The sequence below is a fragment of the Amaranthus tricolor genome, chromosome 5 (genome assembly GCF_026212465.1).
Source record: "Amaranthus tricolor cultivar Red isolate AtriRed21 chromosome 5, ASM2621246v1, whole genome shotgun sequence".
Lineage (NCBI taxonomy): Eukaryota > Viridiplantae > Streptophyta > Magnoliopsida > Caryophyllales > Amaranthaceae > Amaranthus > Amaranthus tricolor.
Window position 1 is genome coordinate 9,036,217 of NC_080051.1, and position 14,743 is coordinate 9,050,959.

General features: G+C 36.6%; 1 protein-coding gene across 1 annotated transcript; it reads left to right on the plus strand.

The window, feature by feature from the left end:
* Positions 1 to 3,314: 3,314 nt before the first annotated feature.
* LOC130813388 (uncharacterized) lies at positions 3,315 to 4,343 on the plus strand. The gene is made up of 2 exons (XM_057679219.1): positions 3,315 to 3,392; positions 3,591 to 4,343. Exons 1-2 carry the CDS (start codon positions 3,315 to 3,317, stop codon positions 4,341 to 4,343), a joined length of 831 nt encoding a protein of 276 aa, XP_057535202.1.
* Positions 4,344 to 14,743: the final 10,400 nt, after the last annotated feature.

The following is a 14,743-nucleotide window of genomic DNA, read 5'->3' on the forward strand; positions in this document are numbered from 1 at the left end:
AAAACCCAACATTATCTATTTACATTTGACCTAAAATGATCTTTCCACCACAAACCCATAACATATTGTTATCTACATTTTATCTTTATTTTTACCCCTATAAGTGGCTTGTTTAGCATGAGCAAACTACATGTTATAGCATTGGTTTATTGGATTTTACGCTTGTTTCATTGCTTTGGTATTTTATTTCATTTCAGGATCTAATCATCAACACCGAGCACAAACTAGCCCCTTTGGTTGCATACATTGCTCACCTAAACACCGAGGGCTCAAAGAAATGAAACGTCATGAGCTAAGCCACAAGAACAAGCCAAAAAGAAACCAAAGTAGACCCACTCGACCAGAATGGGCTCGAGCCAAGGTAGCTCCAGCAGTCCAGGAACATTGCTCGAGTCAGAAGCTGAGAATTACATTTCTGAAGTTCCCTCGACCGGTCGAGCGAAGTGCATTTAAACTTCCAGAGCTTCTGATCATAAGCAATATTCAATTCAAGAGTACAACACATTCGCCTTACTGGTCGAGCAAGAAGGCTCGCATTGAGCGGAGCCAAATTTCACATTCTCTCCAATTTTTAAAGTTTCTGATGTCGGACCTGATGGTGGCTCGACTGGTAGAGTGGGATTCGCTCTAGTCGAGCGAAATGGGCGGCATCAACTTTTTCGATCTTTTTAAGTATCATTCGAGGTCAAATTACATTTGTTGCTTCTAATTTCTACTGCCAAGACTGCCAGCCACCTTACCCTCTCCATTAGGGGTGACACCCACCCTCCTACAAGCTAGGGGTGGTGGAGCATTCATGAAACCACCACCCACAACTTGTTTTTGAAGCCTATAAATAGAGAAGAGGAAGATGGAGCTATCATCTGAGTTTTCACCTTTCATTTTGAGTAATTTCTATGTATTCTTCATAGCTTTGCTTTCATTTCAATTAAGAATTGGTATTAGCATAATTTCTCTTTCAATTCAATTAAGTATTTTCATTTTGGAAATACAATCTTAACTTCGTCCTTTATTGTAATAATTTGCAACTTGGAATTCTTCAACCATTGATGTACTATTATTGAAGCTTTCGGAAAGTATTACATTGAATCATCAAAGCATCTTGTTCATCCTTAGATTGAACTTAAAAGAGTAATATTTATCCTTGCTTATATTGTTTTCAATTCATGTCACTTAGTTATCTTTGATTGTTTTCCTTTAGTTTCATATATTCATGCTTGTGGATCTTCAAATTATATTGAACTCATCTCTTTAGGATACTCTTGTTTAATTTATTCATCTATGATTCTTGGCTCATTTGCAATCAACAATTTCAATATGAGTATGAGTGAGTAGCTTTTTTTGGCTTAGGCTAGGCATCATCACCATGTATGTAGTTTGAATTGCCTTCTTTAACCTTAGATTAGTTGTGTTGTTTATGTTTTAAGATGGATTTTGCTATCATGTTGTAGTGTCGCTGAATTGAGGGCGAGAGTCAATTTTTAACGATAATCTATGCTTAAAAGTTAAGACATCTCCATGAGAATAGGTAGATGCTTTGATTGGAAATGTTGAATGAGTGCTTCATGACTTAAATTATGCTTAGCTCCATGAGAATAGTTAGTTGACTATGTTTAGGAAGCTTTTGTTGCTCGAGAAAGAACATTAGTACTTATGATACATTCTTCTCCATAACAAAATATCCATGACCTTAGGTTAATGTTTAGTAAACACTACTTTGGTGAGAAAGCTTAGCCTATGCCTCTTAACATATTGATCATTTTATCCTTGCTTTTGGTTCATTGTATCCTTATTTACTTTTATGCTTTATTTTCATTAAGTACTTTTAATTGCTTGTATTAATTATTTCTATCTCCGAACATCATATTATACGTTTTCGAACACACTAATTAATCGAGAAACTATTAACTTAAACCCCTACTCTTTATGGATTCAACCTGTACTTGTCGAGGTACTACGCTACGCCATGCACTTGCGGTATTACTATTGAAGGACGTAAAGTCCCGATAAAGTTTTTTGCGCCGTTGCCGGGGATTGGCGACTTCGTTAATTGTTTTTTTTTTATTATTGAGTTCATTGTTCTTTATAATTTTGAGTTGTTTTCATTTTGCTCTTCACGTTGCACTTGACCCCGATTTTCTAGTGTAGTGTAGGCAAACTAGATCTCAAGGACAAGAAAATCTTGTACCTATAAATCCTGAAATTGGGAGAAGAAGAAGGAGACGGAAACAACGAAAAAGGTCGGTACAACACCCAAAATCCCTTCGGGAATATGCCATGCCTGATGGGAGTCTAGGGTCAAGTATTGTTCAGCGAACCATCACAGTCGCAAACTATGAGATCAAACCAGCTTTCTTTCAATTCATTGCTCAGAATCAATTTGCCGGCACTGAGATGGAGAATGCAAACGACCACCTAGATGAGTTTGTGAACAAGTGTGGCATTGTGAAATATCAGGGGATTTCTGATGAACAAATGAAGCTGATTTGTTTCCCCTACTCACTCCGTGGTGAGGCAAGAGATCGGTTAAGATCCGAAGGGCCATAAAAGTATCGTACTTGGGAGGCATTATCTAAGACTTATACGAGGCTTGGGAAAGATATAAAGGGTTGCAAAGGAAGTGCTTGTACCATGGAATCCCAAATTGACTCTTAATTCAAAATTTTTATAATGGTCTTAGGGACGAGATACAGATTTCAGTAGATGCTACAGCTGGAGGAACATTGATGGCCAAAACCCCTGAGGTGGCTAAGCAAATAATCGAGGAAATGTCTTCAAACTTCCGTTGGAGAGATAAAAGGAATACCACGACAGGTGGAAAATATGAAGTGGATACATTAGTTGCCATTCAAAACTCTGTCCACGGATTGTCAAGAAGGATGGACCAATTGAGTGTAGCGAACACACTGAAGGCTTGTGAAGTGTGTGGAATCCAAGATCATCCCCCATCTGAGTGTACAACAGTAGAATCCTTATCAAGCCAACAAGTTAATGCAGTGTACAACCAAGGAAAGCCACCATTCAACCCATACGCCAACACTTACAATGAAGGTTGGAAGCATCATCCCAACTTTTCATATAAAAATCCCAATGCATCATTGAACCCACCATCATATCCTCAACCTCCACCAATATATAACCAACAACCCCCAAGGTTACAAAGACCTCTACCACCAAACTCACCACAAAAATCAAATTTAGAATCCATGATGGAGAACTTCATTGCCACTCAGTCCAAGATTAATGCTAATACTTCTGATGCCATCCAGCAGATTGAAGCACACAACAAAATCATTGATAATCAGATGGCATAGATGGCGCAGCAATTAAGAAATCTTTCCCAACCCACTGGACAGCTGCCAAGCAACACCGAGAAAAACCCCTCGGGGCATGTAAATGCAGTTACACTATGAAGCGGCACCACTTATAATCCTCCACCCATGGTTGTTGTTGAGAATGAAGAAGAAGAGTTGCTAGTAGAGGAAGAAGCACCTAATGAGGGATAAAAGGAGGAACAACCAACACCTTCCCTAGAGAAGAGAAAGGATCCCACCACTGATGTATATGTACCTCCTATTCCTTTCCCACAGAGATTAGCGCGTCGCAAGCATGAAGAAAAATATGGGAAGTTTTTAGAAGTTCTGAGTAAGCTTGAAATAAACATTTCCTTCATAGATGCTATCAAGGAGATGCCTTCTTATGCAAAATTTCTAAAGGAGGTATTATCTAACAAAAGGAAGCTGCCAGAAATAAGCGTAGAAACACTAAGAGGAGAATGCAATATTATCTTAGAGTGCAAGGTGCCGAAAAAAGAAGCTGACCACGAGAGTTTCACCATTCCAGTCAAATTTGGTGAAGTTTTGGTTAATAAAGCACTTGCTGATTTGGGAGCTAGTGTGAGTATTATGCCGCTATCTTTATTCAAGAGGATCAATGCGAAGATCAAGCCAACAAGGATGTCTTTGCAGCTAGTCGATAGATCAGTAAGGTTTTTAGTTGGAGTTGTTGAAGATTTGCCAGTTCAACTAGGGAAGTTCTATGTCCCTTGTGATGTTGTGATTATGGATATTGTTGAAGATCATGTCATACCTATCATTCTTAGGAAAGATTTTTTGAAGACTGCACAGGCTGTTTTTGATGTGTTCAATGGCAAGCTTACATTGAACATCTTGGGGGAGGACATTGAGTTTCATCTTCCATCAATGATGAAAGGACCCGCTGTTGAATCACTGAATATAGCAGAATTAGCAAGGGTTGAGCTTATGCATCCACAGTATGATGACCCTTTGTGGTCAATCTTAGAAGGAGTTAGGATGAAAGGTGCTCAGAGGCCGCAAGTTTGAAGAAGCTGTTAGATGAACCAGATTTCTGTATGGAACCAGTGATGGAGACAGTTTTGGAGGCTTCTTTGACAGTTAAACAGGAGAGATCCACGCCTCCTCAAGTAGATCTTAAACCCCTTCCCTCTTCATTAAAATATGCTTATTTAGGAGAAAATGAAACTTATCCAGTCATTTTTAATGCTAAATTAAATAATACTCAACTTGACAAATTGATTGCATTGATTGAAAATTTCAAGAGTGTTATAGGTTACTCAATAGACGATATCACTGGTATAAGTGCATCTTTTTATATGCATAGAATATTTCTTGATGATGATCATGCCACATCTATAGAACCTAAAGGAGATTGAATCCTAATATGAAAGATGTTGTGAGAAAAGAGGTTCAGAAATTACTTGACGCAGGCATAATCTACCCTATCTTTGATAGTAGGTGGGTTAGCGCCGTATAGGTAGTGCACAAAAAAGGTGGCATGACTATTATAAAAAATGATAAGGGTAAGCCAATATCCACTATAACAGTTACGGGTTGGAGAATGTGCATAGATTACAGAAAATTGAATAAAGCAACCCGTAAAGATCATTTCCCTTTGCCTTTTATAGATTACATGTTGGAACGTTTGGCAAACCATTCATATTTTTGCTATTTAGATGGATACTCTGGATTCTTCCAGATCCCTATCTGTCTAGATGATCAAAAAAGGACAACTTTTACTTGTCCCTATGGGACCTTTGCATATCAAAGGATGCCCTTCGGTCTCAGCAATGCCCCCGCCACGTTCCCACAATGCATGATGGCCATTTTATCTTATTTTTTTGAGGATTTTATGGATGATTTTTCTGTGTACAGAACATCTTTTGTACCATGCTTAAGCAACCTCGAAAAGGTGCTCCTTAGGTGTAAGGAGACCAACCTCATCCAAAACCAGGAAAAATGCCATTTTATGGTACAACAGGGGGTAGTGTTAGGTCATGTTATCTCCAACAGGGGCATTGAGGTAGATAAAGCAAAAGTAGGGATCATAGAGCGTTTACCTCCCCCCCTCTGATGTTAAGGGGATAATGAGTTTCCTTGGTCACGCTGGTTTTTACCGGAGGTTTATCAAGGATTTCTATAAGATTGCTAGGCTTCTAACTGAGCTCCTCGCTAAAGATGTCGCGTTCTTGTTGACTAACGATTTCCTTAAAGCTTTTAACAAATTGAAACAAGCTCTTATCTCTGCTCCTATTATCCAACTGCCGGATTGGAATATCCCCTTTGAAATTATGTGCTGTAGGAATGCTAATAGATGATCGAATGCAATAAGAGGAGGGGGGTGAATTGTTGTGTTGTTAGTTTAAGATTTTTTGCTCAACTTTTTGCGGAATTGTATCAAGTAAAGAACAAAACTTAAACTTAAAAACGAAAAGAAAAATAATAAAAGGAGACAAGAATTTTACGTGGAAACCTTCTTGGCCTAATAAGAAGGAAAAACCACGACCCCCCGGGATTTCAAAATTCTCACTATGTTAAGGCAATCAATTACAATTACACATAACAATGTTTTGCTTCACTTAAAGATTCTCTATTCTCTAAATGCTTCTCTTAAAGCTTCTCTACTTTAGGCCTAATTCTCTTCTCTTCTATTCTCTCCTTCTCTTTCTCTTCTCACGATTCTCTCTTCTTCTACCCTTAGACTTCCCACAAGTCTAATTACAACATAACACTCAATTACCCTTTACAAGGCCAATTCTCATAAAGATCAAAATGAAATTGTTGCTCAAGAAAAATATTATGAATTAATTGGCATTTAAAAAAAAACTTAGAATATTTTTCTCAATTAAATCTCCCTTAGATGGACACTCTCAATGCAACATTCATTCATTCATTCATACCCACTGAACTGTAATTTCCCTCTTTTATAAGGGGAACAGCAAGCAGTGCACTCAGCCCATGTTCTCCACGAGTTGCACATATCCCACGTTCTCCATAACTTACTTACTCCCAAAGAAAATGGAAAGTTAGTTAAAGGTAGGAGTGGAATGTAACTGCTGTACACATGCACGGTTAAAACATCATGGGTTAAGGAAGATCCTAAATTATAGGAGACCAATTCAAAGAAGAGAACAAGTCTCTTGAATTCCGAGTTTATAGGAGATAAACAAGGAATTGATCTTCTCCATGTTTTTAGGCGAATTAAAATCATTTTGCCAATTAATAAATAAACTTAATTAAGCAACTAATTAAATTTTAACCTTTTACATTAACTAAAAACAGAAATCATAATATTCGTAATTTCCAGTTAATATCTTCTTCAGACCTGCATCGTGAGGAACAGCGTACTGTCTCCATCTACAACATTCGTCAGAACTTTAACTCTAGGAATAGCAGACTGTTTTCCAGAGCAATTTCCCAACTTCTTGGATATTTGAGACACATACATTTTCCACGAATCAAGTCATAGGCTTCATCAACGATTCACATTAAATCGGATATATACCTACAAAACAATCTCTAAAAATATGTTTGTTTATTTACAAGTGAAGTCATCATCAAAACCTTAAGAGGCCAACAAATTCCCCCTTTTTGATGATGGAAAACTTTATAAACAAACTTAAGTGAAATAGAGTAAAACAAAATTCATAGAGCATACTAGAGATTAAAGTAACTCTAATTAACTTAGCAAATCAACTTGTTAGAATATAATTTACCAAGCATTCATAAACAAACAGTTTACTCTAAAATATCAAATATTTTTCAAATGTTTTCAAAATTAATTAACTTAAAACTTAAATGAAATAAACTAAGTTAAACGAAAATAGACTGAATAAATTAACATAAATAAAATAAAACTAACATAATAAAACTATAATAAACCTAATAATAATAAACATAACTTATTAAGTATTTTCACAGAATCAAATATTCATGAGGACTTCATGAGAACTTCAACAAACTTAGCAACACAGATGATCACTAAACTAGCATAAACACAGCAGCACACATATCATTCATAAGAATCAATATAAATCAACAAGATATGTAACTGTGTACTCACTGCTCCTGTTAAGTTTGTGCATAATCTTCCCCCTTTTGACATCAATCAAAAAGAATTGGGAGTTATCAAATCTCAGCACAAACCATATAGATTTGTTAGTGATGAAAACAACAAACAACAATAATAAAAGCAAGTGCTATGAACAATGATTAAACCTGCATAGAGTTAATTTTCACAGACCATAGAAAATAAAAACAAAGAAAAGTAGCAATTGTTCAAAGTTACAACAACCATGTACCCCAGATGTTACAAGGCAAAAAGAAAAATTGTTTGTTAAGTAATACAGCCAACAAATCATTAAATTTTTGAGCAGAGGGATCAAGGGTCAGTCTCTTCTTCATCAATGTACTCAGTCTGCACCTCCACTGTGTCCAGCTTGGCACCAAGGCGTTGTTCCATTTGGTTTAGCTGATCCACAATAGAAGCAAGCGAGACACGAGTTTCATCCTGAAATGCAATGAATTGAGACTGTAGATCAAGGAGCTTGGAGAGAATGGAATGTAAGGAAACTGCAGGAACAGAGTCAAAGTTAGTACAGCCAATATTGGGTGAAGTGTGTGATTGTGGTGGTGGTGTACATGGGATAGGTGATGGTGGTGGTGATGGAATTTGATGTGGTGGTGAATTGGCTGGCTTGGGAGAGGTAGGTTCATCAGATGTTGGCTCAGGGATGGTGTCAGATGGTGTTTCATCAACCAAAGTAGCCTTGCGTTTCGAGGCCAACCTCCTACTCTTCCTTTGCATTGACTTAGCCTTTTTCCTCATAGCCAACACAATCTCTTCATCACTGGAATCACTGCAGAGATTGTGAGGAACATTTTCATCCAAGGCTTCCTTTTTCTTTTCCTTTTCCCCCTTACTTGCAGCTCCATCCTGTTCCTCTTTCTCAGATTTTTCAGTATTTTCAGAGGGAACAGGATCTTGTTCCTTTTCTTCCTCATTCTCCTTGTCCTCCTTTTTCTCCTCTTCCTCTTCAGCCCCTTCTTCTTCAGATTCAACTTCTACAACCTCCTCATGCATCAATACTCCCTCATCATTCAATTTTAAACGCAAATTTTGTAAACATTTAGCACCAATTTTCATATCGGGACCCATTGGGAACTCCAACCCTTCCAATGGGACCTCAAACTTCCTAAAAATCCATGTTAGCAACCCTCCATAACCAATAAAACTTTTCTTTTCAATGCAGTCTGATAAATGAGAGATCATCAACGAAGGAAAATTTATTTTAATATGTTTTTCCATGCAGTAAATCAAGGTGGCATCACGCAAACTCACTTGACTACGTTTTGAGTTTCGTGGTAAGATAAATCTGCGAGCAACATTGTACAACAATTTATGCATAGGGGACAGAACATTGTGACTGATCTTCCCCTTTTGATCAACTCCTAAAAATTTTAAAATTGTTCGTTCATTAATGCCAGAAAATGCAATCTTTGACCCAATATGATATGTATCAAAACCAACATTGGGAACATTAAACCATTCCCCTAATAAAGCGCTGTTAAATTCAATTTAAACAGTTTTAATAACACTAGAACACATTCCGCCATCATTAGAGAAATTTACAATAAATTCTCTCATTAGGTTTGGAAAAATCGAATTGCAACTGTAGTTTGACATCAATGATTCCCATTCTTGAAACTTTAAAATGTCATGCAATCTAGGAAAGTTAGTAGAATCATACCAATATTTGTCCAACCCGAACCCTACAGTCATCTCCTTTGAAACTTCTTCTGCGCTGTTTGGATCTACATGCTTCGATCGCTTAACTACTCTAGAAGATGAACCACCTGTTGACATTTTTCTTTTGGTACTAGTGGGTTCAGTGGAGTGTTTTGGTGATTCTTGTGTGGTTTCAGTTGGTGTGGGTGGTGCATCCTGCAGTAATGGTGGTGGAAGAACTACTCTTAGTGGTTTTGGTTGATCGGGCATACAGGATTTGGGAGTTTTCTTGCCTGATTTAGAGGATTTGGGGGTTTTCATTTTTGAATTTTTTGAAGGTTTTGAGCGAGAAGGAAGGACGGTTTCTTGGGGGATTGAGAGAAGGTTTGGGAAGGTAATGGGTAATGACATGAAGCAGGGGTTTTTAAATGATTGGAGTGACGGTTACTCCTCCAAATCCCATCTCTTTATTGCCTTAGCATTACTTGAGTGAAGAAGAATCGTTTTCCCAAAACTCTCAATTCCATCTCTTTATTGGCCGTACAAAAAAAATGTGAAATCTGAATAAAATATGAAATAAGAAATTTTAAAAAAAATTAATTATGATTTTATGAAATATTAACAATATATTATGATATTATGATATTATGAAATATTATGAAGAAAATAATGAACATATTGCTTTGGTCTGATTGAATTAACAACATGCAAACGTAAAAACATTCATAGTACTAACTTTATTACGTGTTTACCTGATCCATGCAATAATTGATTTTCAATCAAGATTTTGAGATTGATTCCTGACCTTTTCATTTTCATGATGCTTCAATGGGAAATATATGCAACTAACTTTAGTGGAGCTTGATCATACCAAGTTCCAATCTCATCTTTTCATATTGTTCCCTAGGAAGTGGTTTGGTCAGAATATCTGCAACTTGTTCATTTGTGTTAACATGCTTCAGTACAATATTTTTGTGTTCTACGTTATCCTTAAGAAAATGATGTCTAATATGTATATGTTTAGCACGTGAATGATGCACTGGATCTTTAAATATACATATGGCACTAGTATTATCACAATAAATAGGAATGCATTCAACTTTGATACCAAAATCTCTAAGTTGCTGTTTTATCCAAAGCATTTGGGAACAGCAAGCTGCTGCTGCTACGTATTCAGCTTCTCCAGTGGATAATGCAACTGTGTTTTGTTTCTTGGAACTCCATGAAACTAAACATGAGCCAAGATATTGTACCATACCTGATGTACTTTTTCTATTAACAAGATCACCTGCATAATCTGCATCACTAAAACCTTTTAAATCATAAACATCACTTTTAGGATAAAATAGGGACAAGTCGTCTGTTCCCTTCAAATATCTCAAAATACGTTTGACTGCAGTGAGATGTGATTCTTTAGGATTTGATTGAAATCTAGCACATAAACCAACACTAAAAGAAATATCAGGTCTACTTGCAGTTAGATACAATAAAGAACCTATCATGCCTCTATACATTTTTTGATCTACGTTAGTTCCATTTAGGTCTTCATCTAGTCTAACATTGGTAGCCATAGGTGTATGATTGGTTTTTGCATTATTTAGTCCATATTTCTTAAGAAGTTCTTTGATGTATTTTTGTTGATGAATAAAGATACCATTTTCAGTTTGTTTAATTTGCAAACCAAGAAAGAAATTTAATTCTCCCATCATGCTCATTTCAAATTCTGTACCCATAAGGTTAGCAAATTCTTTACATAACAGATCATTAGTAGCACCAAAAATAATATCATCAACATAAATTTGAACAACCAAAATATTAGAACCTTTATTCTTAAAGAACAAGGTTTTGTCGATTTTTCCTCTTACAAAGTTATTTTGAATCAAAAACTTTGAAAGTCTTTCGTACCATTGCCTAGGAGCTTGCTTCAAGCCATATAGGGCTTTGTCAAGCTTGTAGACATGATTAGGACAAGAGGTATTCTCAAAACCTGGGGGTTGTTCCACAAAGACTTCTTCATCAAGGTAACCATTTAAGAAAGCACATTTCACATCCATTTGATATAGTTTAAAATTCATAAATGCAGCAAAGGAAATTAAGATTCTGATAGCCTCTAACCTTGCTACTGGAGCAAAAGTCTCAGTGTAATCAATACCTTCTTGTTGATTATAACCTTTAACCACGAGTCTAGCTTTATTTCTAACAATTATTCCATGCTCATCAAGCTTGTTCCGAAATACCCATTTCAAACCAATAACTTTCTTGTTTTTCGGTTTGGGTTCCAAGTGCCACACTTTATTTCTTTCAAACTCATTTAATTCATCTTGCATGGCAACTATCCAATCGGAATCCTTCAAAGCTTCCTCGTGATTTTTTGGTTCAAGTGATGATAGGAACGCAAAGTGTGCACAAAAGTTTCTCAATTGAGATCTAGTTTGTGTTCCCTTATTTATATCACTTATAATTGAATCAAGAGGATGATATCTTTGATACTTCCAAGGTTTAGGCACAAATTCTCTTGAAGGAACAGTAGCATGTTCTTATTCAGCAACTTGATTGACATTCTGTTCAGCTACTGGATCATTTTGCTCATCTGTGGGAATAGCTGGATTGGGAACAGTCTGTTGGTCCTGTTGTGCTGGCAGTTCCTGAACTTGGTCAGTTTCTTCTGCCTCTTCTTGTATCGACTGTTCACTTGCTGTTCCTTGATCTTGCACTTTGATTCCTTCATCTTCATCTTCCAAATTTGCAAGACCTATTTTAATATTACTTGTTTCCTGTTCACTTGTTGAAAAGTTAGTTTCATCAAAGATTATGTGAACAGACTCCTCTACACTCATTGTTCTCTTATTATAAACTCTGTAAGCTTTACTTTGTGACGAATAACCTAGAAATACTGCCTCATCACTTCTTTCATCAAATTTACCTATGTTTCGTTTTCCATTCACATGAACAAAACATTTGCATCCAAATATACGAAAATAGGAAATATTTGGTTTAACACCTTTGAGCAATTCATAGGGTGTCTTTGAAGTGATTGGTCTAATTAGTACACGATTCAATGTATAGCATGCAGTATTAACGGCTTCTGCCCAAAAATTCCTAGGTAGACCACTAGCAATCAACATGGTCCTAGCCATTTCTTCTAAGGTCCTATTTTTCCTTTCTACCACTCCATTTTGTTGTGGTGTTCTAGGTGCGGAAAAATTGTGATTTATACCATGTTCATTGCAATAATTCATGAAGTTTGAATTTTCAAATTCTTTCCCATGATCAGACCTAATGTGAACAATTTGATTATTGGTAGATTTTTGTGTTTTATTAGCAAAGGAAACAAACTCATCAAAAGCTTCATCTTTGCTTGCCAAAAATAAGGTCCACGTGAATCTACTATAATCATCAACAACAACAAACACATACGTTTTGCCACTACGGCTTTGTGTTCTCATTGGTCCACATAAATCCATATGAATTAATTCTAATGGTCTAGTGGTAGTCACACCGTTCTTTGATTTAAAGGATGACCGCACTTGTTTTCCTTTAGCACAAGGATCACAAACTTCATTTTTAAGGAATTTTATTGCAGGTAATCCTCTTACTAGGTCTTTTGATCTTAAAGTGTTAATCAATGAATAACTAGCATGACCTAGACGCTTGTGCCAAAGAAGTGGGTCTTCTTCAATAATACTTAAACACGTTAGACTGTTTCTGGGAACAGTGTCCAGGTCCACCACATAGGTGTTCCCTTTTCTGATTCCCTCCAGCACAGGGTCTCCTGTACTGTTCCTAGAAATTATGCATTTTTCAGAAGTAAACTTAACAGAATTACCTTTGTCGCAAAATTGAGAAATACTCAACAAATTGTGTTTTAAATTCTCGACTAAAAATACATTATCAATGGCATGGGAACTAGACCTTCCAACCTTTCCTTTGGCGATTATCTCACCCTTCATGTTGTCACCGAAGGTTACTGTTCCCCCATCATAGGCTTCAAGTGAGAGAAATTTAGATTTATCACCCGTCATATGCTTGGAACACCCACTGTCGAGATACCATGAGTTGTTCCCCCTCACTTGAACCTGCAAAGCAAATTAGTGGTTAGGTGCAGGAACCCATTCATCCTTGGGTTCCTTGTCGACAATATTTGAATCACATTTCTTAATCCATATACGTTCGACATAATTTTTATTTGCTTTGACATGCTGTTCCCTCTTTGTACATTGATGTTTTAGGTGTCCACTTTTACCACAGAAGGAACAGACATTACTACTAGGGAGATTTATGTATACCTTTTTCTTTTTATCATTCTTAATATAGCCTAGACCTTCTTTACTCTTGGTTTTAGCATCTAGAATCCATTTGGGAATTTCTTTGAATTTCCCTTTTCCTCTTAAGTTTATTTGATCTTTTAGGAACTTATTTTCTTTTTCACTTGATTCTAATTTTAATTTTATTTCTTGAACTTCCGTGCTAAACTCATCAGTGGTTTTATCATTTTCAACCGATTTTAATCCTAACAATTTGCTTTGATTCAATTCAATATTAAGAGTGATAAATTCCTGTTTTAATTTCTCCAACTGCTCTTTCAAAATGATATTCTTATCTAGCAAATCAAAAAATCTACTTTGCACATCGATTCTAAAGGAGTTTAGATATGAGATATGATCTTCACTTAAGTTAAGATCTTTCTCAATTTGGAGACACTTAGCTGTTTTTTCATCTAGCTTTTCTTGTGTCTCTAAAAGCAATTTAATTAGTTTATTCTTACTTATCTTGGACAGATGTTTAGGAGATGGACCAGAAGACATTACCTCTTTTTCTTTGGATTCTTCATGAGATGCCATGAGGCATAGGTTTGCTGTTTCCTCTTCCACTGGAGCTTCTGTCTCAGCCTCGCTCTCCGTATCTGCCCAAGCTGCTATCATTGCTTTTCTAAAATCAGTTTTGAAGTTTCCCTTCTTATATTGTCTTCCAACTTCTCTTGCTTTTCCCTTGCCCTTCTCATTTTTCCTTTGAGGGCAATCCTTGATGAAGTGTTCAGTGCTCCCACACTTATGGCATTCAAAGTTTGTCTTCAAGTTCGGTGTTCCCTTCTCTTTGTTATTTCTTTGATTTCCATATCTTCTGTTCCTGAAGAATTTTTTGAATTTTCGAGCCAACAGTGCTGCTTCCTCTTCACCAGTTTCTGATTCATCGCTATCATCTGCTGCTAGAGCCAGTCCTTTGTTTCGGGAACTGTCAGCTGTTCCCAAATGCAATTCATGGGTCATGAGAGAACCAGCCAGCTCTTCCAAATTAAACTTGGTGAAATCTTTGGACTCCTGGATGGCTGTTACCTTTGCTCTCCAGCGTTCGTCTTGAGGAAGACTCCTAAGTACTTTTCTAACTTGTTCATCAACGGGAATGATTCTACCAAGAGAGACTAACTCATTCGTAATATTTGTGAACCTAGTGAACATTTCTTGAATGTTTTCCCTAGGTTCCATTACGAATCTTTCATATTTGGACATTAGCAAATCAATCTTGGATCTCTTTACTTCACTAGTACCTTCATGGGTAACTTCGAGCAGGTCCCAAATCTGCTTAGCGGTTTTGCAACCCATAATTCGATTGTGCTCATTTGGACCAAGCCCACAGTGAAGTAACTTGATAGCAAGAGCGTTCATCTCCATCTTTTGAAAATCTTCCTTTTCATATTCAG

Excerpts from the sequence above, each read along its gene's own strand:
- LOC130813388 (XM_057679219.1), top strand. The coding sequence starts at position 3,315 with ATGGCGCAGCAATTAAGAAATCTTTCCCAACCCACTGGACAGCTGCCA. Across the intron at positions 3,393-3,590 it reads AGAAAAACCCCTCGGGGCAT|AGATTAGCGCGTCGCAAGCA; the intron begins GTAAATGCAGTT and ends CCTTTCCCACAG.